General features: G+C 30.5%; 2 protein-coding genes across 5 annotated transcripts; both read left to right on the forward strand.

Moving 5' to 3' along the window:
* The first annotated feature begins 620 nt into the window (after positions 1-620).
* Als2 (Amyotrophic lateral sclerosis 2) lies at positions 621-7,341 on the forward strand. Its single transcript, XM_070297799.1, has 14 exons — positions 621-1,209; positions 1,394-2,713; positions 2,791-3,360; positions 3,569-3,938; positions 4,045-4,246; positions 4,364-4,544; positions 4,679-4,845; positions 4,976-5,085; positions 5,175-5,386; positions 5,579-6,136; positions 6,220-6,396; positions 6,536-6,701; positions 6,796-6,978; positions 7,051-7,341. The coding sequence occupies exons 1-14, from the start codon at positions 869-871 to the stop codon at positions 7,096-7,098; spliced, it is 4,605 nt and encodes a 1,534-aa protein (XP_070153900.1). The 5' UTR covers positions 621-868; the 3' UTR covers positions 7,099-7,341.
* A 2,914-nt stretch (positions 7,342-10,255) lies between these two features.
* On the forward strand, positions 10,256-15,102 carry LOC138934257 (putative leucine-rich repeat-containing protein DDB_G0290503). Of its 4 annotated transcripts, none has more exons than XM_070297841.1 (4): positions 10,257-10,641; positions 10,738-10,843; positions 10,933-11,854; positions 12,566-15,102. In XM_070297841.1, the coding sequence occupies exons 1-4, from the start codon at positions 10,583-10,585 to the stop codon at positions 14,485-14,487; spliced, it is 3,009 nt and encodes a 1,002-aa protein (XP_070153942.1). In that variant the 5' UTR covers positions 10,257-10,582; the 3' UTR covers positions 14,488-15,102. The 4 variants fall into 4 exon arrangements, with proteins under 4 accessions (XP_070153913.1, XP_070153942.1, XP_070153922.1 ...); XM_070297821.1 differs by having other exon boundaries at positions 10,933-11,221; positions 11,468-15,102; XM_070297812.1 differs by having other exon boundaries at positions 10,256-10,641; positions 10,933-15,102.
* The last annotated feature ends 8,183 nt before the right edge of the window (positions 15,103-23,285 follow it).

Consider the following 23,285-nt stretch of genomic DNA (forward strand, 5'->3'; position numbering starts at 1 on the left):
GAAAGCTGAAAGTTCATCGTTCGTCGTTCATCGAGTCTGGGTGCGTTCAGGAAACACAACCGTTGAGTAGCAATCGAACGTGATTGGTTCTTACTTCTAGAACCAACAAATCAACGTCGAGTGTTGACAAGACGATGCTCAACAGTTGTGTTTCCTGAACACGCCTAATGTCCACGAATGTTCTCAATAGATAACGCGTAAAGGAGGGTATACACTTAAACGGGGAGCACACACTTTTGCATAAGCGCATAATCATAAGCATAAGGAATTTGATTGGTCAATTTCCTTATGCATAATGGGGCGATTATGGAGGGGGTAACGATGCCGCTTTTTTGATTATATAGGACTCTACTACACACAAGCATCGTGTCTGTAGTATACATACTTCTGTATACACACACATGTGACTAATGTAACCTTATTTTTCATTGGGCTAAACCGGTAAGCCGTGCATGCGCACTTTTGAGCAGTTACTCACAAGAGAGAGGCAACTATGATTTCTTTCTCATTTCCTTCGACATGTTTTTCTATCGGGAAACAAAGGCATTCCCTTTCCATTTATATATGTTCTAAAGTTTCTCTCATCTGTACTATATGCATACCTCTGACAAAACCCTATGTCTATCAGCTGATATCTGTCACTATCAATCACTGCTTTCACCGGATGTTAACATAATAAAAAAATTGTCCGTTTAATCATGTCGTATGTGTATAAATTTTCTGCGGTACGTTTACAGAAGTGTTTAATCGAGAAAACGTTATTGCAGATAATATGACAAAAAAATCAACAGGCGGCTAGATCAAAGTTTACAAAAGGATCTTTGTAGGTTATGCAAATCTCTTTATTTGTCAAGCCTAGTACAGCAAAATGGATAAACATATGTATCTATGGAGAGGAGCTGACAAATTATCCTTCAGATTCGGCGACAAGCCGAGCGGTGTTATCTGCAAATTGGTTACCATTAAAGATTACATTTTTGTGGCGACCACGACCAATAATCTGTACTATGGAGAAGTGTCATTTCCAGAAAACAGTTATCCCATGCTCATCCTCAAGAGAGCTCAAATCGACGTCATCGACGTAGCGTCTAATTCTGAGCATCTCTTTATCGTAAATACTAAGGGACATGTTTTGAAAGTAAATCCTCAGGATATGAATGTTATAGATCTAATAATTCTTAAGGAAGAAGTGAAATATTGTAGTCATGGGTATGTACATGAAAAGGAAACATGTGTTCTGTAATTAAAATTTAAAATAAGTCTCTTGTCCCTGTTTGATTTTCATTTCTCAACTATTGGCCCATTTAATTTTCTTTTATATGTTATAAAAATTGTTATTAAAATTTAAAGATATCTAATAGAATAGCTGCTTATTAGATTTATATGTTTACAGATATAAAGAAGAAAATGAAGTAGTAAAAGTTAAATCTGTAGCAGTTAACGACTATGCAACATTATTTGTTACCGAAAATGGGCAACTATGGGCTAGTGGTAATCAACCACAAATAGATATAAATAGTATAGAACCAAAGAAAGTTAAATTTTTTGAAGGAAGGACAGTGTCTGAGATTGCTTGCGGTTCCAATTTTAATGTAATCACTGTGAGAAAAGTTACCAAACCTATGAAAGATGATACAGACAGTGAAAATGATTTGGAGGAAGAAGTTTTTATTAATTCTTGTCCGCAATGTCTTAATAATGTTATGTTAAGCCCTGGTAGTGTAACATCATCAGATACATGTCTCACAGGTCTTCATGCACACCAATTTAGCGAGGATCGTTCTACAAATTCCATTAGTGCTTTGTCCATTGCCAGTAAAGAACATACTTCTCTACCAGAAATGGACAAAAAAGAACTTTCTGATATTGTTGAAAATTGTGAAGAATGTCCAAATAATTTAACAGATTCTGAAAAAGATGAGAAAAAAAATGTTATATTTATAAATACAGAGACTGCTCGACAGTTTCTAACCAGGCAACTATCTTGGGTTTCATCCTATGGTAGTGCTAAGGAAGATATACCTATGGAAAATGTCGATCGTTCAACAAGGTTGATAAAACAGAATGTATCAAACATGGCAAACTTAGTATATGAAGGAGTTAAAAATGTGGGAGGGAAAGTTGTAACTTTATCTAGACATATGAGCGGTAGTTCTGATATTAATGAAGGTAAGGCTGATAGTAACGAAAACCTGGAAGAACAAGGAGATACCTATATGAAACCTGCTGCAAGTAGTCTGGCATTAAGCTTACGTTGCGAAGAATTTCCTTGGTCATCAAGTACCGGTTCCTCCGAACATGAATTGTCCCAACAAGGCTTAAATGAAAGAATCAATGCGTTATCACGCATCGGCAGTAACATATTGGCGACGGAACTCTGGACATGGGGCGATGTACAATATGGGCAATTGGGAACGGGAGATACTATTAAACGACCGAGGCCGGTACTAGTAGCAAAGCTTAGCCATATTGGTATTAGAAAGATATCATGCGGTGCCTTCCATGTACTTGCCCTAACACTGGATGGTAGAGTATTTGCATGGGGCCGTAACAACTTTAAACAGGTCACTTTGCACACTACAGTAGATCAAAGCGCTCCTCAGTTATTTACAACAAAGTTATCTTCCAATGAGAGAGCCATCGACATGGCAGCTGGCGATTTTCATAGTTTAGTAATGATGCATTATGGTTTATATTTTATGGGGCAATCGAGGTAAATAATTAAAATAGAAATCTTATTGATTAGTGATGTTATATTTCCGTTTATATATAAATAGATTATGCTTTCAGTAAAGTTGGGGATATGTTTCAATTTGATATACAAAGTAAAGATGAAACAAACAGTCCAAGAGAAATTTTCAGTTCTGGGCAATACAGTTGCTGTTCTGTGATAAACGAGCCAGCAATAAATATGTCAGAGGATTTGATAAATGATCAGATCTTTCTAGAAGAAATGTTGATTGTCTATCAAAATCTTATCAAGCCATTTCAAAAGAAAAGCGGTGCAATTCCAGAGGCCAATGTGTATGAAACACTATGTCGTTGTTATGCAGAATTAATGCACTTTAGTGTTTTAAATGTCATAAGTTTATGGGATTATTTTAATCATATTGGAGAAGCATATGAAGTCACAATTGTTGCCAATATAGAGGAATTTACCACAGTATATAAATATTATTTGAATGCTATTTGCAATGTTATATCTCTCGGTGGTTTTATGCACATTGCAAAACTCATTGAAGTGTCACAAATAGTATCAAATTTATTTATAAACAGTTTAAAAAGTAATGATGTAAAAAGAAATAACAATGAAATAGTTATAACAATGGCATTGCAGCATCCTTTATGTAAATTAAATAGGTAAATATTTAACACACACACACACCATCTATATATACACACATATTATATATGCATACATAATTCTTTGTTATAACAAAAATTATACATATTTACTAATATTCTTATATTGATATTGAATAATATATTAATTATGAAAGTATATTTATTTAAATCTTTAATCTTTAATAATTTATGTAATATATGTTATTTAATGGATTTATTATAGGTACAAAAATATGATTCATAGCTTAATAAAAAGCAATGGTACAAAAATGGGTGTTGAACGATTACAAGAGGCTCTTATAAAATGGGAGCAAGTACACGATGAACAAGAGAAACGTCAAAAAGAGGCAGACGCTACAAAGTTATTTTGGGAAAATTCTGGAAAGCTAGGAGAATTACTGAGATCTCCTAATAGAAGACTTATTAAAGAATCAAAAATGTATCCACTATCGATACTTAATTCTGGTATATTTTCATCTCATTGGTTTGTTTTATTGACGGATATTTTCATACATGTTACTGGCACTACACATACAGTCCATCCACTCCAAACTTTATGGGTAGAACCTCTACCAGATTCTGAAAATATACAGGTACTAATTTATACTTATAATTCTGATTCATTACATTGTATCTTCATAAAGAAAAAAATTTATATCATGGTAAATATAATTAAGAATAAATTTATTTATCTCTTAGAATGCTATATCGGTTGTTGCGCCAGAAGATAATTTCGTATTATATACTCCTACTCCTTCTGAACGTAACGAGTGGTTACATGCTCTACAAAATACTATAAAATGCAGTTTGCAGCGAGTGATCGGAAATGTGCCTCCATTAGCACGCTCAAGCTCGTTCTCGTTTACAAAACATAATGTTTTTAAAGATGCAACATATATTGGTATGTAAAGCGAAATATTAAAGTTTGTTTCACTGAAAAAAAACGCGTTATATTTAAACAAAATATTTGTAATAAATTATATTGTGATTTATAATAAATTATATTGTGATTTAATAGGACGATGGCTAAATGGTAAACCACACGGTTCGGGAAAATTGGAATGGTCCGATGGTCGTATTTATGTAGGGCAATTTCATAAGGGTGTTCTTCATGGTACTGGGAAAATGGACATTCCAATGCACGGTATATATGAAGGCCAGTGGAAAGATGGTCAGCAAAATGGATATGGAACAATGAAGTAAATTCCACATTTTTTTTAAATTTATGTTTTTATTCAAGTTTTTTTTTTTTATGAAGCAACAAATGTGAATTTTTTTTTGGTTTGATTCTAAATTGTATTTTTGTTAAACTATTAATTATGCAATGTTTTAGATACGTCAATGGGGATTTTTATGAAGGATATTTTAAAGATGGATTACCTCATGGCCATGGTGTCAAAAAAGAAGGTCACTTTATGGCATCACTCGCATCTGTCTATATTGGAGAATGGGCTGCTGGTCTTAAACAAGGCTATGGAATAATGGATGATATCATGACAGGTACAAAAAAGAAATAAAATATAAAACATTGTATTGGAAATAAAATATAATAATAATTTGATAACATAATTTTCGGGGTGAATTAATTACAATATCGAAATTACATTCTTATTTTTCAATAATATTATAGGTGAAAAATATCTTGGATCATGGAATAATGGTCTGAAACATGGTAATGGTTTAATTGTGACACTCGATGGCATTTATTACGAAGGAGCTTTTACACAAGATGTCTTAACGGTGACTATATATTCATAAATACTTTCTTAATATAAGAAACATTGAAGACATATAAATTATATTGATATAATTGATATTATCTGTTGAAGGGTCATGGAGTAATGGTATTTGAGGATGGCACGCATTATGAAGGCGAGTTCAAGTCTGCAGGAATATTTTGTGGAAAAGGTACTTTAACATTCTGTAGTGGTGACAGGTTAGAAGGTAATATGAATGGCGCGTGGAATGAGGGTGTTAAAGTTATCGCCACATTGCATATGAATAAAGCTAGTGGAACTGCACAAACCAATTCAAAACCAGCGTAAGTATTCTTTTTTGTCCTATATAATTGTAATATTAGATATTGCTCTCTTTTTTTTTCTAGTATCAATTAATAAATAATGAAGTAATAAATTAGCAGATTATAATAAATTATTACAAGTTTTTAATTGTATATTATTTTGATATATATAATTTTTTATGTTATTAATCCTTATTATATTTATTATATTAGGTCTTTCGGTAAACTATGTGTATCCGCTGATCAAAAATGGAAAGCCATATTTAAACAATGCTATCAACAACTTGGCATATCCGAATCTGTCACCAAAAGTTCCAATTACAATGAAAAATCTATAGAAACACAAAGAGTATGGCAGAATGTTGCTAGTATAATAACAAAGTCTCATCAAAAGACATTACAACGAAAAAAATTCTCTGCTAAGGCTGCCTCAAATATGAAGGAAAGAAATAGCGAAACAATTGATCAGTTAGATAAGATACCATGTTTCGGACGAGACAAACTCACGAGTCAAACTTACAACGAAATTCATAAATATTTAGTGAAAGCTTTCGAAAGTCCGCATCATCCATTGGGCGCCCTTTTGATAGAAGTAGCTGCAGTATATACAGCCACTTATGGTGGAGTGAGAGTACATCCATTATTACTTAGCCACGCAGTATCGGAATTGCACAGTATTACAACAAGGATATATGAGATTGTGCTTTTTTTATTCCCGGCTTTACCGCGTTGTGGTAAAGAGTACGTTCTTGAAACTGATAGTGAAGAAGAGTATGTATTATAAAATCCACAAGATTATATTTAAGGCTTTCGGAAAGATTGTATTGATGCGATTTAAGGATATTTATTTTCAGACAAGTTATAAGCGCTACCGCGATACTTCACCCGATATTACTGCCACGTGTACATTCAGCACTTTTTGTATTGTATGCCTTACATAATAAAAAAGAGGATGATGCATATTGGGAAAGATTAATGAAATGGAATAAGCAACCTGATATAACTCTAATGGCCTTCCTTGAAATTGACCAGTAAGTGTACTAGATATATATAACTGATAGAAAAAATAAATTGTGTCATCTATAGAGAGATTTGATTTTATTATATTGTATAATAATTTTATTTGTGTTTAACACATTTCTAATTATTTGTACTTTTGCAAAATTGTAGGAAATTCTGGAAGACGACAAATGTAATAAACATTGCAGATAATTCATTACCGTATCATGAATCTTACTTTAGTGATGCTATAGAAACTTTACAGCAACTGAAAACAACTTTTTCGCCTTTAGAAAAACTGTTAGTGGTCAGAAATACATTTGAACAAATGACACAAGTAAGGATATGTATAGACAATATCATGGATATTATTATTTATGATAAATACGTTTAATTAAATTATTTATATCGATTTGTATCTCTATCAATAGGCAGTACAAAACCAACTAGGGTCTACATATTTATGGACAATGGATGAACTATTCCCAGTGTTTAGTTTTGTTGTAGTACGCGCTAGTGTATTACAGTTAGGGAGTGAAATACATTTTATCGAAGATTTCATGGAGCCATATTTACAAAATGGAGAGCTTGGTATTATGTTCACTACCCTTAAGGTAAGATATAAATGTAGAGGATAATATTGAGAAAACCAAGAGTTAAGAAATAAAATTAATTTCATTACACAGGCATGTTACTACCAGATATTACAAGAAAAGACAAACATGGGCGATTGAAAGTAAGGATTGAGATAGAAGTATGGTACAATAAGATGATAAATATATATAGACACAAGATATATATCCGAGGAAATAATATTACATTCATTTAAATGACATAGCAGGATAAAAATAATTTTGCGTGACAAAAAGGTATTATGTATTACAATGAACTAAAGTGATAAATTGCATTTATAATACATAATGTAGCCCTTAGCATCTTGATTACATTGAAGCACTGAAATATGAGATAAAATATGAAACGACATGACATATCATTTCATTAAAAAAAGTTTGTTGATGTAAAATATATATAAGTTTATTGAAAAAATATTTGTCATACATTAGCTAATTCAATGTTTTGCAATTAAGAAACATTTGCATATGAGTCACATATTAAAAGATTAAAGTTTAGTAAAAGGTACTACCAATTATCTGTTGTCAAAGGATATTATGCATTGCAAATAGTTATACGAAGTACATAGCTCAATATTGTGATAAAAAAAAGAAAAGTTACCTTTTCTCTTCCACATACCTGAATTAGAGATTAGCCGTATAATGCGATTATTATTTATATCTTGTACATTCCATTTTTTCTTGCAATACTAAATTACAGAAATACTTGCAAATCTTTTTAAATATATTGTTGCCTTCCACATATAATTTATTTTTAAGATGTAAATATATCACTTTTAATGAAATTTCTGTTTCATAATCTATATCACATAAATCACTTTCTTCAGAATTTATTAATCATAATTTAAATGAGTTATATATATCCTTAATATATAACTATTGTAACACGAATGAATACAAAATGAGAGAAAACAATTTTTTTAATAATAATAAATATTTTTTTTATAATATTTCATATATAGATAATATTTCCATTCTATAATTTGCAGAAATATATATTAAATATCTGTTTGCTAACAGATGTATACATGTGTAGTCTATTGATATATATGGTATTGTAAGAGATAAGATATATATAATATATGAATATAATCAATTGATAAAATAGGATATATAAATCAATTGATATTAAAGATTAAATTGTACAAGTTATAGTAAGAAAATTTATAATATTAATAATATTAATTTACTATTATTTTAAACTATTTTAAAATACGGATATATTGCATAATTGTATGATAAAAAGTTTAATTTAGAAAAAACTTTATAACTTATTATTATTTCATCATACGTTATTATATATATGTATGTTCCGCGTACGTTTTTTATTTTACTTTTATTTCATTTATATGTATGTGATATTAGTTAAACAAAATATTTACTAATAACTATAGCATGTACCTGAAACATATATGCTTTATATTAATCCAAAAGAGCTTACTGCATTTACATTTACATTTGTCTCTCTTTAAAAAAAAAGTAGTTATATTTATGCTTACATAAGAAAAAAATATTAAAGAATAATAATCTAATAAGTTTATTTTATTTTAGCAATTGCAAAAAACAGGAAAGAAAATGATTATGAAATATTTTCTCTAGTCAAGGTTTCATTAATATAAAATATTACATATTTACCTCTATAAGATCAATTGTGGACTCTGTCGGATTAATATATAAGTATATATAAAAGTACAATAATTGTTTGCAATATATGCTATACACTTTTATGATATGTTCATGATAACCAAAATTAAGAAATCAAATTGTTGGTATCAAATAATGATCTAAGACATCATCAATACATATTTGTGATTTATATGTTTGGAAATATTGTATCTAATTAAGATATATACCTTGGTATTAAAATTTATTGCATTAATCAGTTTTTAGGAAAGATTTGTTTGCCTAATATGATAGAAATTCCAAATTCCATTTTCGAAAGTTATATCCGAAATATAGCTATTTATTTACGTAATTGAATACTTGAAAAAAATATATATAATATAAAATATATTAATATTACATACAAGAAATAATAAAATTATTGATCAGATAATATATATATTGCAGATGTATATCCTTTATTGTAAGTTATATAAAATAAAATATAATTAATTTTATTTTCATTATATAGAATTTGCAATATATTAGACACAATAACATTGAAAGTCTGTTAAGAGGAAGTTTATAACAGCATAATCTGTTAAATATAATAAAATGCATTTTTCAAGTAATGTAATTTGTATGGAGCTGAATCTCTATTTATGAGAATTCTCCATTAGAATTATAACTATTTATATTTAAAAAATGAGATTACACAGATGTAAAATAATGTAAAAGCTATGCAATATATTAATGTGCGTGTATAAATCTATGTATAGTTATAAAGTTGAAATCCGATTTATATATATATATATATAATATACTTTTTAATGCTTTTTTTAATAACATGATATTCTTCTAAATCTAAATAATAACATTATATGTGTGTGTGTATACACACACACACACACACACATACTACAGTGTGTTCGGAAAGTAACACACTATATATCTATTTCAAATATTTTAAAAAATCACCATTTATCAAACTTTATTATCAAATTAGTCTTTTTTCACAAAAAATATATTATTTGACCTCCATGAATATGCAAACAAGCTTTGATTCATTTTATCTTATTATTTTATTGAAAATCTCAATTCTCTTGCTGATATGCCTCTGATGAAGAAAAATTGATTTGCTATAAATAATATGTTTAATGAATGTTTTTTTTTAATATTTGAAAAATAGATGTATAGTTATTTTCCGAACATCCTGTACATATTATATACTTTTAAATAATTCAGATAATATTTTATTATTTGTAATGAAATAAAAATATATTTAATAAGTTTAGTACAAATACAATATTTCAATAGTAATATATATATTGCTGTCTGTTATATGTACTCAAATGAAAAAAGATCACGCGCAGTTAATAAAACATAGTCAATCCAGTAATATCAATGTTTTTGTACTTCTGATCCACAATTATATATGGATCTAGCACGGACTTGCACCAACCGGTCATTTTACCATGGCATGCCATGGCATCAAAAAGTGGATTTGGCATTTGGCCTTCACGAAAAACGGTAGCGTGACTCCTCTCAAGCTTCCCTCTAAGCGTTCCCTTACCGACCGCGACGCTCGCAAGCATCATCTATCCTTGTTTAACTTTCGGTGAACAACAAGGATAAAATACTGATACTGGAGCGTGCGGTCGTTAAGTGGAACGCGCCTAATATCAAAAAGTGGATGTAGCACGGACATGAATCGAGACCGACAGTATCGAAAAGTGAACGTAACATAGACATGAACCAATTGGTTGTTTTATCATGCCACCAAAAGTGGACGTGGCCATGTAGTTTCAAGCGTCTGTAAAATGGACGTAGAAGTGCTACTGTAGCAAAAGTTATCGTACGAAAAACGCTGGGAGGGCCGCTCTCAGAAGTCTCAAGTCTCAGGTCTCAGGTTTTTCTTTAGTGCTGGGTGCTGCGCAGAATATGACGAAAATTCGTCCGAGAAGATAACACACCTTGTTACACCATGGTGGAAAACATCAATAATGACTTCCTTTCACAGTTTTATTCTCAAAGCATTGAAAGGTTAGTTAACATCTTTCATATGTGTATATATATATAATGTGTGTGTATGTGTGCGATCATAATTATTTTTAATAAACATTGTTGATTTATGTGTAGGATTACGAGAACCAAAGATCACATCTTTAATTTTCGAATACCAAAAAAGCTTCTGAAAGTTAGAAAAATATCTTGGGTTAATTTGTTTGGCAAATATTCTAAAGAGGTATATATCTCTTTTTATTCCTTTATTATATCATTTTTGATAATAACACATTTATAATAATTGATACAAAATTCATATTTTATTTGTAGATGTCTGATGATATAGTATTAAATGTTGATACTTTAGAACCTGATGAAGAGGAAATAGAAAAAGAAGTTTGTGAAGAAGAATATGCTTGTGAACAGCGAATACCTATGCGCAAACCAGCAACCTTGGTACAATATTGGATAAACACTGGTAATCAACCCTATAAAGCTCTTCTAGACGAGAATGAATTATCTGATACTGGAGAGTCTCTCAGCGAGAAAGATATTACACTCTCATTACATTCGTCGGTTTCAACTATAATAAATGAAGGCAAAAAGCTGAAATACAAAAGTGAGTCATCCTGTAGTTCTATAAACACTGCAGCTTATATTTTATCAAATGCAAATATTACAAATAAAGCAGATACTATAGCTATTATAAAAAGTGCAAAATGTAACAAAAATATTAATTCTTCAAAGAATATTTGTATTAAAGATATAAAACTTACATCCGATACTACTATTCAGTATATAGAAAATGCAAGAATCAATCGTGTGATGCACAATGACAATAGCAATGTTAATCCTAATGTTCCAGATATTGAATTGTGTTCAATGTCGAAAGAATATATAGCATCAAAAACATGTGATCAACCTACTACTAACATAGTAACATCTGATAACACAATACAGCCTAACATATGTTCACAAAGTTGTCAACAAACTGATAAGATGAATGTGTTAAGTATCAGCGAAAGAAGTTTAGACATTCAAAGTAAAGACGACAATATTCAGCAGTTTAATGAAACATTGGAACAGTTGACTGGAGATGATGAAAACAATGGTGCTTCAAATCAAGAGAGGGATAAGAAAAAGTTAGAAAAAAATACTTCTTATAGGGAAGGAGTATCAGAAAATATTGCACAAGAAATGATTACAAATGATACAAGTTTAACAGCTTCTTACCGTAAAAAATTGTATACAGGTAGGAATTCTCCTATAGATTTAATACAAACTGAAAAACATAGTATAAATAAAGTATCTGGAGCAATGCAAAGCTTACATCCAGCTTTAGATTCTGATTGTATAATTAAGAGAAAAACATTATTAGTTCACAAAGACGAAAGCGAAAACTTGTCTTCTTCTAGCAAAACAAATCTTGGTTCTAAAAAAATGAAAAGGAAAAGAAAAAAATGTTCTATTTCTAATAAAATTATTACTGATACTAATAAGGAATCATTAAATAATAACAATACTCAAAATTATATTGATAGTTCCTTCAAGATTTCGTTAGACGATACCAATTCAGATAAACGAGACGATGTTTTGCTTTTGGAGCACAATAATGCAAATATTTTTGTAATGACTGAAACGTGCAAACAAGATTTATCTTCCCTTAATATAAACCCAGTAGTTCTTTTGGACCGGATTGTACCTTCCTTTAAACGACATAAATCCAAATCTGCCGAGAATAATCACATCGCGCAAAAAAGCAATGTATGTAATTACAAACATTTAAACAAGTCTAATAAATTGTATACTTGTAATATCGAAAATGTAGAACTAGAAACGATAGATAGCGACGAAAGTACCATTCTTGTTTGCCAATGTAAAACTGCTTCATATTCAAAAGAGAGTGATTGTTCTTTTAATTTAAGACTAAGTACTGAAGACGACTTTTCTGTTTCAAATACAGAAGAGAAAAATGATAAACTGTCAAGTTTGAAGAATATTGATGTTAGTCAGAATAAAGAAGAACCATATATTATATTAGAAGAATTATCTCCACGCTTGTCAGTAAACAAGGATTGTACAAATGTTAAATCCCGAGAAATTGATGCTATAGTGGAACGATTACCATCAGTAATAGAACCACAAATCTTTAATGAAGATTACACTATTCAGCAACAAGATGTATTAAATAAATCTAAAACATTTTCTTCCAATTCACATGGAACAAACAAAATAGATAACGTGAAATCTCGAGAAATTAAAATTATATTGGAACGATTACCAGCATCGGTAAACAAAGATTCTACAAATACAACTATGGAAACGGAAATTATGAATAAAAATAACATCCAGCAGAAAGAGATATTAAATAAATTTAAAAGACATTCTTCTAATCCATATGGAATAAACAAGACAGATAACGTAAAATTCCGAGAATTAAAAATTACATTGGAACGATTACCTTCAAATATATGTCGTAATGGTACAAATATTTTCGCTGATAAAAACATAATTTCGAAAAATACAAACTTGCATAATAATAAACGAAAACGTCAAATTAGAAAAATATCTAAAATTTCGGCGTGTGAAAATGTAGAGACGTCTATTCGAACAGTTGACAAAGTTGATAATAATTATTCATTTAGATTGCGTACCAGAATTAAGAAATATAATGATTCAAAAATAAGTGATACATCGGATATTGTTGTAGACCATCAAGTTTTCGATAAGATAGATTCCGAGTTTCCAATTCAATATAAAAATGATAGCAAAGTGAGCCAAGCTAATCATAATACGTATTCAGTTTTAACTTTCACGTCATCGGATGAAGATGATTTTGTTCGATTGATACAACGTCCCAAAAAAAGATCAAAATTTACAAAAGATGACGAGATATTAAATGAAACAGACATCACTGAAAAGAATTTGTGTAATGAGGCTAAACTTGTTGCTACTCATAAGGACAAATATCATTGTAGAAACTTAAGGACAGTAATATTTTCTTCCAAAAAGCCTAAAACAACAAGAGAAACTTTTGAATCAATCAAAGAAAGAAAAGACTCAAATGGAATTGAAATAAAATCTTCCGATAACACAATTACTTCCTTAAAAATGTATGAAAATGAAAAGTTTGTGTTTACTCCGAATGAGAATGACAATGATAGTATCGCTAAGAATTTATATAAAAGAAAGAAAAGAACTTCTTTTCTTAACTATAACAAAAACATAAGTAATAGTAACGAAAGACATTTGAATGCAATAGGGAAAAGGAATGGAATAGATTATAAGAATGACAGCTGTGGCATGCTCTTCCAAACAAAAATATTTTATTCAGACTCCTCAGATTCTGAAGAAAATAATAGTTATATTACACCTATTTGTAAGACGCACAAAAATTCTTTCATGCATCATAAGTTGCAATATCATAATCATGACAATTTGGAAAAAATCTTTAATGATTCTAAGAGATATAGTAGAAAACATTCAAGCTCATTAAATTCTTCCTTTAAGAAGCATGAAGTCACCAATCAAATACATAATATTGAAATTGAATTGGGCTCAACCAGCAAAGAAGCTAAAATAAGCAAACGATTGGATAATGAAGAATTTAACGATAAGATTAATTCAAGAATTATTAATATAAAAAAAGATACGTCTCCTTGTTTTATAAATGATATATCGATACGAGATACAACTATGCAAAAAAATATATATTCAAATATTTCCCTCGGAAAAAATAATTCTAGCAGTTTATCAAAAAATGAACAAATCTCTGACGAATCTAAGAATGCGTCAGCTATTCAACAAGATGATGTTAAATCAACGAAATTGTTAATGTTTCAAACTAAAACTTATTACGGCTCTGATTCGAACGATTCTTCATAGTATTTTTTAGAAAATATATGATATGTATATGATACTCGTGATTGTATGTTTGTATAAATTATATAAAGAATATGTGTATAAATGTAGATAGAGAAATATATATGAAATGAGATGAAGTTAGATACCGTACATCACAATAATAAACATATATTGACAGAGAGAATGTAAGATAATCTTAACATATTAATTAATAAATAAATATATATATATATATATATATAAAATATATATAAAATATGTAAAACATATAAATATATATAAAATAATCTGCACATACGTGTGCACACACATTATCTAGCTAGGTAATATCAATAGATAATACTAATAAGTTGTATAGGCCACAAAATTGCATATTAACAAACATTAAAAGTTTAATCAGTAGAGTAAAGCAAAATAATTTTTTTTGTCTACTGCAAAATTCAAATTTTTTGTTGACTCAAGGAGTCATAATATCATATAGATGATACGTTATTTTTCGAAGAAAAATTGTATCGGAAAGTTTTGTATACGTATATATGAAAATGTATATACCCAATGTATGTATTTAAACATGTAATATATAAATATATATCAGCATACACATATATACAGATACATACACAAATATATATACAATATAAATAAGTGGAAGTTGGACTGCGCATAACATTATTTATATTTGAAACACTTTTATACATGCGCGCGTTAATATTGATAATATAAAAAAATGCTGTATTCTATTATATTATTGATTAGATTTGTAAAATATGTCTTCAAACTCGATGATTTAAATAATGAATATTTCACTATTTTAATCAGAATTTTTTTCATAGTTCCATTTTTGTAAATTTTATAAATATATATTATATTTTATGAGATATGTTTAAAAAATCTTTCGAAAAATATCGTAACATTCGGATTAGAAAGAATTCTTATTAATTTATAAATTTTGCCAGTTGTTTATTAATTATTTTCCACGTAATATATTATAATATTATTAAAATGTATAGCACAAGTAAACCATGTATACTACTAGATATAAAAGAGCTATTTCTTGCAAAAAATTATGAATAGATATAAAGGACATTTGAACATACAAAGAACAAAAATTTTTAACTATTTTTTTGTAACGACTAACGAGGATTTTCATCGTGTTTAAATGTGTCGTATAAAGTTATATAAAGGGATATCGTACGCAAATCTAATTTATAGATTTTAACGCCAATTTTTCGAGGATGCGAATGGAGCTCGTAGATCGCAATATTTCATTGTCGTTATAAAGCTACGTTTTTTTGTGTACAACCAATTTAATATAAAATCCAGAAGATGAGTTTTATAGGGTTCCTCTCTCCTCTTCCTTCTATATGAGATATGATAGTGTCATTTCTAAATCATTCGGATTATAACATATCAATTGATTATCACAATTAATTCGTGAGTATGTCACATAATAATCAACATATAAGTCGCTGTTCCTCATTTCGATTAAATAAAAAAAGCGAATTTTTTAAATAAATTAATGCAAATAGGATCCACATATTATAAATTAAGCATTTGAAATATATACGAAATATATATCATGATAAATTATATAAAATTATTCTTTTTTTTAATATTAATGTTATTTATCTTTTTTATATATGAATAAAAACGATGATCGCATCTTATCGTATAATAGTTTCTGATTGGAACAAATATATAAATTAATCCGAAATATATTAGAATTAATTGACGAACACATTTTCTTTCTCCTCCACTCACCTTCTCTCTTTCTTTCATACAGATACGATATAGTTTGTTCGTAAATTAAATTAATGTAAATTGCATATGTATTGTGCAATGCGGAATACGATCTATGAGTTATTTTTTTTTTTTCTGGCGAACGTACTAAAATAATAAAGCCGATTTTGAATGACATACTTGGATACCGACCACATATTGTTTGTGAGATGATCCTTTTCCGAGCACGCGATAGAATAAGGATAAATAAGTTATTAATTCAAACTGGAGGAACACTAGCGAGACAAAATGCTCTCGTAGTTTTTAAAACGCGAAAAAGCGAACGGTTGTCGTAAAGAGGGGTGTTACGGAAGAGAGAGGAAAGAGGGGTAGGGGGGGGGGTAGAAGAAAATGCTCGATGAAAGCAAAAATATCGGTGCTGAGGGGCACCCTTTTGTCCTAGCCAGCCTGAAGAGTGACCACAAACAAAAAATGCGATCGCGCGCGAGCAATTTCAGGTTGTTCGGCCGAGTGCGTGCGCTCTTTACTCGACGTGCTTTACGGTGCGCGTATGTGCGTATAGATTCCATTGAAGGGCATTTCTCGCGAATCTGTGGAGAGGCGTTTTGTTTGCGCCATCGGGGCGGAGAGAAGGCCGGTCTTTTTCACGATGGTCGTTGCCGAGAGAATTGCCAGCAGAATAAATCGCATCTTGCCCGATGGTTGTTTATCGCTTCGTCAATGCATGTGGTCGCACGCTTGATACAAGGTACGCCACATACAATCGTTTTTCTTCTTACTTATATTTGATTTTAAATAGACAGCCGTTAATCTATTATATTTGGATGCCGATTAAATATAATCATCAAATGCTACGTATGATCATAATCTGTAGGCGCGTTCCACTTAACGATCGCAACGGTTATCATTTCATCTTTGTTGTTCATCGAAAGTTAAACAAAGACAGATAATGCTCGCGAGCGTTGCGGTCGTTAAGTAGAACGCGCCGTATATATATATATTTGTATTTGTTTCATGTCACGTCATAATTGAAAACGCGTGCAAATATACGTGAAATTATTATGTAATAATATATATACAATATATAAAAGAATAATGCGTCACCATAGCTAGATCGATAATCATTAATTGCGTTTTATCGATATGCACGAAGTCTAAAGTCCGTATAGACTATGCACGTGTTAATTTTTTTTTTAAACACAGATTATATGTTCGTAAATGTTGTGATCGTCAAGTACGCCGGGAATCAGTTTAGCAGGTCGAAGGCAGTCTAGATGATTTGTTTAGTCGATGCTCTAAGCGCATGCGTCGAAATTTTATATTTGTCGACTAATCTATTACTAACTTCACGTATTCTTTAATTGAGAATGGTGAATAGAGAAGTGTAGATATTGTCGCGTAATCAATCGTGTTTATTTCATTCTTTCAATACTTTTGTTGTTGCAGAAATAATGTTCTTTATCCAGCATGAACGTTTTAAGATTTCGATTTGTTGGAACAATCATATGATATTGTGCAACTTTGCGAAACACACGACCGTGTCTTCGAATTTGGTGAGTGCGTTTATTACATATTTTTACAATTGTTTCTACTGTTTTTGATATTATTATGTTGTAGCAATTGCGTTTTGGATAGACGTTTTGTTTTTTGTCGTGCTATCATGAATGAGATAATGTTATTGAAATGCGCATAATAATGTCATCCACATACACGCACGCACGTATATCACATATATATATATAAATATATGAAAATTATCTCGTGCGCACGTTGGAGTATTGGAGTAAATCGGGAAAGTTGATGCCACATATACAAGAGGCGACATATGCCGGTCGTGTGCGTTACTAATAGGTTGGCGTCGCGTGTCAAAGGGACGTCACATGTGATGCGCGCGTTGCCCTCCCTTTCGCCATACTTCTCGCGCAATTAGCCGAGCTAAATGCCGCCACACTTTACGTAATCGCTCGCCTCCTGTTCCCGCGTGATCCCGCTTAACCTTTCTGGCATAAAACTAATTCTAAGTAGAGATAAAAAAAGGAGAGCGGAGCCGCAAAAATTCGCGGCCTACGATGCATCTGTTATTGTGTATCTGCGTCTCTCAATTACGAAATATGATAAATGTATAGGACGCGTTTTCTTTCTCTCTCTCTCTCTCTCTCTCTCTCTTTTCTCTTTATACAATCAAGAATAATAATGGCATTTTAGCAAATATGCAGCAATCTGGAATGTTGCAATATAATTTGGATATCTCATAGATTCCGAGAATATTTATCTGTATTGTATAGTTCTATATCTAAATTCAATTCTAAATGCTGCATATTTGTTAATATACATATATTGACGTTATTATTATTTTTTATTGTATGAAGAGAGAGAAAGAAGAGAGGGAAAAAGAGAGCAACCATTTCTTTTTCGGCTTTCCGCTGCTTGTCATGCTGTTTAAAGTTCGGACAATGCCTAGAAACGCGTCAGCAAGTTTGAGTTACAAACGTATACCCAGAACTTTCGAGTGCCGTCGTGGCTTATTGCCGAGCACGAAGCCGACTACCTACCTATCTTCTTGATCTCTCGAGAGAGAAAAATATTTAAATGCTGCAGTCGCGACACGTCGCGCTTTGAATTCAATAACGCGTCACAGCGTGAGAAGAAGGAGTGTTAAAACGAGCGTTACTTGAATTAAGAAATACAAACGTTTAAATTTGCATAATAAAGTAGATTCCTGTGAATTGTTTTCCAAATCTTAATCATAATAATCGACGTAAAAAACAATTAATCTGAATTTAATTGAAAAAAAAGAAGTTGAAGTGAAGAATGCATTTTATTACTCGCCGTCAAACTTCACAATTTTTACGCTCTAATAATAATAAATTACAGAAACGTTTAAGAAATTTGATTTACACACCATACAACGAATATAATAGGTATAATTTTTATTTATAATGATTATTTTTATATATACGTGAATGATGTGAATATTCTTTTTTTTTTCATGCGCGTTTTTGCGGAAAATTTTTAACAACTTAATGAGTAATAAATCAAAGCTGTTATTTTTCGAACACTTTGGCTAGATGCATATTATATTCTTTAATATAATAGTCTATAATCTTATTGCACAATAAAGATTATTATTATAAATTACTATTATAGATTATATTGTATATTATGTATATTTAGCATGGCAACCGTTGTGTGGGGATGTGCACCATGGCGGAGAAGATGATACTCAAGTATCACCTTCTTTCTTTTTTCTTTAGAATACCACCACGAAATCAATGGCATTGTCTTGAGTGTACGTTAGATTGCAATCAATATTTTCACAATATAGCGGCATTGTCTGCCCGACACGGTCGAGTTGCGCGAGTATTCTTCACGTAAAGCAAGGGACTCTTTTCTTTGCAGCATCCATCATTGAACGAAAAAGATGTTTCAAACTTATTTAGCAAAAAAAAAAAATTTTTTTACAAGATATATAGCAAATTCTGAAAAGAAATTGAATAAAACAAAATTAAAGAGCTACCAAGAAAGTTAATAGTAATCAAAATAACAAGATGTGAGACAAATGTCAAATCTCGATATTATATGTATATAATATGATTTTCAGTTTTTTCTAATTTAATATCTGCCAATTAAACAACTTGTTATTAGTCTTTTACAATGTTGTAACTATGTAATAATGTATTTATCGTCGAAAAATATTTTAATGTTTTATTGAAATACATCGGTCGTAAGAAAAAAAAAAAAAAAAAAAAAAAAAAAATGTTTGAGCAAGGCATGGTATAACTGTCACATTATATATATATATATATATCTTTCTATAAAACAGTTATGACGTAATCGTTTCGTTTATTGTATAATAACTTGAGATTTATAAATATATATACCTACATATAAGTAGTAGGATATTAAGGGATAAAAACATTCTTTGAGTGATGCTATATTTGTGAAACTTGATTTGACCTCACGTACCAATGTTTCGCAATCTCAAAAAGCTAATCGCTCTTTAATAATAGTAAACAAAAGTAAGACGAGACCCAGCCATAAATCAATGCCATCGGCCATTGTTTTCTCATTTTAAAAGAGAGTCTCTTTCATCTAGTGTGATCGGTTATGATTTGTTGACGATACGAATTTTGTCGCGTCTAATTAATGCATTTATTAATTTACGGTAGACGTCGTTACGGAAATTACATTCGACATTTTCCGAGTCTTACATCAACTCAATAAAAGCGCCACGCGACAATTTACTTTCACAAAAAAATATATCCAGTTTCTTCAAGGACGCATACTGTATTCTTTAAGTTGAAATTTATGACGTGAATTATTTGATCGCTAAAATCAAGTCATTATTCGAATAATATTGTGTCGGAATACATATTCTTATACATTATAAAATTTATATCTGTCGATAATAGCAGCAATAAGAGAAGATATTTATCGAATGGATAAGATAAAAAATAAGTATATATAATTCTTTAATTTGTGTGTTTTTTTATTTTGGAATTTAAAAATTTGTTACAGTTATCTATTTTTTTACATATTACTCGACTAAAAAATCGCTAAATCTTATCGAGATTTAAAAAAAATTTTCATCTGCTTTTTACATCATACATTTTCTTGGTTTTGTTGCTTTATTCAACACTTTCTTTAGGATTATTACTTTCCATCCGGATTTTAGCACTTCGAAATTGCTAGGCCCCCAAGAAACGTGTATGTATATACTACATATAGCGAAATGAAAAGAAAAAAAAAACGAAAAAGCAAGTACCAGATGCTACTATGTAATTTTGGGTGATTTAGCATAACGATCACTGAGAAAAGCCGCCCACTGTCGTTCTTTTCCTTGTCATTCTCGTTGCTTTGATCGCACCGGCAAAGCTCGTGACAAATTTTCAACGTATTCAAACGCATTCGTCACTCACTACGAAAGTTTTTGTGGTCGATAATCTACTCATTGCATGTATAATAGTAGACTCCATTCTCTATCGCCTGAGAACGGCTCCTTTCTGACATTACTTTTCTACATATATGGATATTATAAAAATATACCTATTTTTTGATTTAGCAACAAGAATTTTCTTCGTTGAGAGATGTTGTTGCTGTTCTTTAAAAAACAAGTTTTAATTATTGTTTTAAAAAATATTATTATTTTGTATTTTCTTTAACCCCATATTATACTTCTCCTTATTTTTTTCTATTTTTGGCATTAAAAAAAAAGCCAACAAGTCCTGATAGTAGATCTTATTTTTTTCATTAAATATGTATATAAACATTTATTGATTCCCTTAAAGTTACAATTAATCAATCAATTAATTAATCAATTAATCAATTAAATCATTAAATATGTATATTTGATAGTGCAAGAATTTTATTTATTTATATTTTTAAAAGTTACTTCATATAAATAGCGAGTATTCTGTTTTCTTGTTTTTTAATTATCTTTTCTAGATAGCAGACTTGTCCAATGGTTAATTTGATATTTGTTGCAGGTTTCGTACTTTGCCAATTTTTTCATAATTTTATCATGTTTTAGAGTTGCTTTATACATTGTTGTATAAAGCCAAGAAGATTTTAAAGAATTATCGATAACATATCAATTTTTTAAAAATAATTATTTGTAATCAAATAATTGCTATTTTTAGAGTTAATATAAAACAGTACTTTAAATTGTTAAAAAAAGTCTAGGTCGCGAGAAAAATTACTTAAAAGCATAATGGGCGAGCAAATTCAAGTTCAAATTTTTCTTTTTTCGGAGATCAATTTAAATTCTACCGGAAATTTTTTGTCAATTGCCGGATTCGTTTTGGCGGCATTTCTAAATGATCAGATCTATTGTCGCTTATGATTCGATTTGTATCTAAAATCACTACTTGATAGAGCATTTTTGATCGCTGCGAACAGTCGTTGCGATTAACAATAAGCGTGATATGTAAAGACTTAGCACTTGACATTATTCATATAAAATTGATATTACACGTTATTTCACTGTAATATATATATTCCAATATTTATTTCAAACAGATACCTTCAATCATTTTAATATTTCAAGCCTAATTCTTATCGGACAGTTTGAGGGTAAAAATAGAAAAAAAAAGGAAAGATTGATCGCGCGTGCGCAGATTATTCTGCGGGAATATAGGCGGTGCAAATAAACACATCAAGGCTTCCGTTACCGTGACGGAGGGTGGGTTTGCTCCCTTCCCCTTCTATCTTGTATGTCTTTACGGTCGTTCTATAATCTCATGGCAGGCTCTACCTGTGTGCGTATAGCTACGGCGGCAGCTGTCGTCTAATTGAATTATCTAGTTCCCAATTCGACTCGGAGATTTTGGGCGAAAGGCCTGACGAAAAGTCATGATGGCTAAATATTGAAAAACATGCCAGGCATTGTTGAGTCTTCTGACTCGTTTCTGACGGGGGCGGGGCTGCCGAGTTTTGTAAGAGCCTTTGTTTGTCGCGGCTGATCTTTGCCGATGGACCCAGATGCCGGTGATGTTGTTTTCTGAGATCCGCTCAGGTACGCATAGATCGGGAAAACGTACCGTAGAAAACGTGGTGAAAAAAAGATACTCTTCGTTACTTGTTCTTGTTTATCGGAATCAAGCATTGCGGTAGGTAAGCTTTTTTGGCTTTTTCAATTTATCCGTCCAGGTGTAAATCGCGAAGCCAAACTCTCGATGGAGTTCTCGATCCATAAAAGAAATTGATCCGTCCAGAACTTTCGGGAATACTTGGTATAAATGAATTGATAGAAAGAGAGGGAGAGAGATAATTTATTCCCTATATATTTAAAGCCGGATATAGCTAAAGAAATGACTTTTGATTTTGAAAAATCAATGGCGTAATATTTTTTATATATTAAGTTAATTCTTTTCTATCTGAGAGTTTGTTTGATTTTTATTTATTTCATGTATATATACTTTTTTCCAACGTATACTTTGTATATAAAACGTATACATTATTGCACGATATACCAAAATTGCGCGCGTGGTGGAGGATTAAGTTTGTTCGTATAAAAACCTGCTGACTTTTCAAAAAAAAAACAGGAAAACGATAGAAGCATCTCCTATGGGGGTCTCGCC

Source organism: Polyergus mexicanus, unplaced genomic scaffold (assembly GCF_030449975.1).
Source record: "Polyergus mexicanus isolate NDT 795.1 unplaced genomic scaffold, iyPolMexi1.0 SCAF_1, whole genome shotgun sequence".
NCBI lineage: Eukaryota > Metazoa > Arthropoda > Insecta > Hymenoptera > Formicidae > Polyergus > Polyergus mexicanus.

What these genes read in the sequence shown, in the direction of transcription:
- Als2 (XM_070297799.1), top strand. Translation starts at nt 869, where the DNA reads ATGGATAAACATATGTATCTATGGAGAGGAGCTGACAAATTATCCTTC. An exon ending in CAAACCAATTCAAAACCAGC is followed by an intron (nt 5,387 to 5,578) that starts GTAAGTATTCTT and finishes TTATTATATTAG; the next exon opens with GTCTTTCGGTAAACTATGTG. An exon ending in GAAACTGATAGTGAAGAAGA is followed by an intron (nt 6,137 to 6,219) that starts GTATGTATTATA and finishes ATTTATTTTCAG; the next exon opens with ACAAGTTATAAGCGCTACCG.
- LOC138934257 (XM_070297812.1), top strand. Translation starts at nt 10,583, where the DNA reads ATGGTGGAAAACATCAATAATGACTTCCTTTCACAGTTTTATTCTCAA. An exon ending in TATTCTCAAAGCATTGAAAG is followed by an intron (nt 10,642 to 10,737) that starts GTTAGTTAACAT and finishes ATTTATGTGTAG; the next exon opens with GATTACGAGAACCAAAGATC. An exon ending in TTGGCAAATATTCTAAAGAG is followed by an intron (nt 10,844 to 10,932) that starts GTATATATCTCT and finishes TTTTATTTGTAG; the next exon opens with ATGTCTGATGATATAGTATT.